The sequence below is a fragment of the Lindgomyces ingoldianus genome, assembly GCF_010093535.1.
Source record: "Lindgomyces ingoldianus strain ATCC 200398 unplaced genomic scaffold BDR25scaffold_12, whole genome shotgun sequence".
Lineage (NCBI taxonomy): Eukaryota > Fungi > Ascomycota > Dothideomycetes > Pleosporales > Lindgomycetaceae > Lindgomyces > Lindgomyces ingoldianus.
The window spans coordinates 1443200-1444745 of NW_022985173.1; the positions used below are offsets into that span (position 1 = coordinate 1443200).

Consider the following 1546-nt stretch of genomic DNA (forward strand, 5'->3'; position numbering starts at 1 on the left):
CGCCGTCACATTACCCCCCTCCAAAGCTTAATTTTTATGTACAAAAGGGGAGCTTAAAATTAAGCTAAAGAAGAGAAAAAGAAGAGAACAAACCCTATAGCCTGCCTATGCCGTGATTTTGTCAACCAGGTCGTCGTCGCTGTCGCAGCCGCTGCGGCTGTAGCTATTGTCTGAGCGGGCCATGCGCCGGGCACGTAGAGCTGTGGCCGAGCTAGCTGTGGCTGAGCTATTGTTAATACAGCTGCAACTAACGCTCGTTTGTCGACTGCCGGGAGCCTGTGGCAGTCCTGCACCCAGTGAGTCTGCGAGCCACATCGTACGCATCTCCTTGCCTGCCTTCCGCCATTGATCTCTTTAGTACGGAGAGACTGACCTAGCTTGAGCGCTAGGTGCGACCTTAGCATATTCAATGGTGTTGATGCCAATGGCGTTGACTATGCTAAGATCCATCTTGTCTGGCTTCGGCTAGGTGGGCATTTGCAAGTAGATAGTTGACCGTGTGGCGAGTCGTTGAACTGACTGGAGGAGTGCTGGATAGTCGTCCGGCAGCATGAGCTGGCCGTCCAGCGCGCGTTGGATCGAGGCATTGAGACCCTGGCAGAAGGTTGTTCAATGTTGGGTGAAGCGAAAAACTGGGCGCATAGCCAGTCTAGGATGGCTGCAGGCAGAGCAGCTGATTATCAAGGCAGCTAGCAAAGACTGCCAGTTGAACAGGTAGCTGCTGGGGGGGCAGCTAGTTGTCGGTGCAGCTCGCGGGGGCTGCAGGTAGATTGAGTAGCTGCTGGCGGAGCAGCTAGTTGTCGATGCAGCTCGCGGGGCTGCAGTTTGAGCAGGTAGCTGCTGGCGGAGCAGCTCGTTGTCGAGACAGTTCGCAGAGCCTGCCTGTAGTTCGGGTAGCTGCTGGCGGAGCAGCTAGTTGTCGATGCAGCTCGCGGGGCTGCAGTTTGAGCAGGTAGCTGCTGGCGGAGCAGCTGGTTGTCGGTGCAGCTCGCGGGGGCTGCAGGTTGGTTGGATAGCTGCTGGCGGAGCAGCTCGTTGTCAAGGCAGTTCGCAGAGCCTGCCTGTCGTTCGAATAGCTGCTGGCGGTGCAGCTGGTTGTCGGCATCGTGGGGGTCGGACGACGCGAGAGGTGCGGGGAGGTCGGTCGTAAAGAGAGACAAAAAAGAAACATGTGCGTACAAGCTAGAGCGTAGCAACCGAGCTAACCTATCTCTAGCTGTATCGTGGGCATAGTGAGGGTATGAGCATACTCTAACTGATCTTACCCTCCAAGATCAGAAGAGGGGTCGCGCACTGTCTCCACCGTCGACTTGACGGGGTATGTCGGCGTCTGTCGACCCGGAGTCGTGAGCGTGTGCATGTGCATGAAAAAACAGGAGCGTGTGCATGTACATGTGCGTGATACTCAAGCTTTCATGTCACTTGAGGAATTTAATCTAATGTCACGGTCAGCATGCTCAAGCTACAAGCAAGAGGTGGTGTAACTCAACTAGATTAAACTAAGGAGCAGAGGAGCTGCTCTGCGAGTTTAAATATACATGTGTGC

General features: G+C 54.9%; 2 protein-coding genes across 2 annotated transcripts in view; both read right to left on the reverse strand.

Annotated features, from left to right (window-relative positions):
* BDR25DRAFT_20233 (uncharacterized protein) overlaps positions 1-598 on the reverse strand; it is a 625-nt gene extending 27 nt beyond the window's left edge. The window contains exon 1 of the mRNA XM_033684403.1: positions 1-598. This exon is cut by the window's left edge and continues 27 nt beyond it. Coding sequence (XP_033549151.1) covers positions 60-404 — 345 coding nt within the window. The 5' untranslated portion in view covers positions 405-598 and the 3' untranslated portion in view covers positions 1-59.
* BDR25DRAFT_303031 (uncharacterized protein) lies at positions 200-1329 on the reverse strand. The gene is made up of 2 exons (XM_033689929.1): positions 953-1329; positions 200-774 (listed from the first exon to the last, which is right to left on the reverse strand). The coding sequence occupies exons 1-2, from the start codon at positions 1103-1105 to the stop codon at positions 610-612; spliced, it is 318 nt and encodes a 105-aa protein (XP_033549152.1). The 5' UTR covers positions 1106-1329; the 3' UTR covers positions 200-609.
* Positions 1330-1546: the final 217 nt, after the last annotated feature.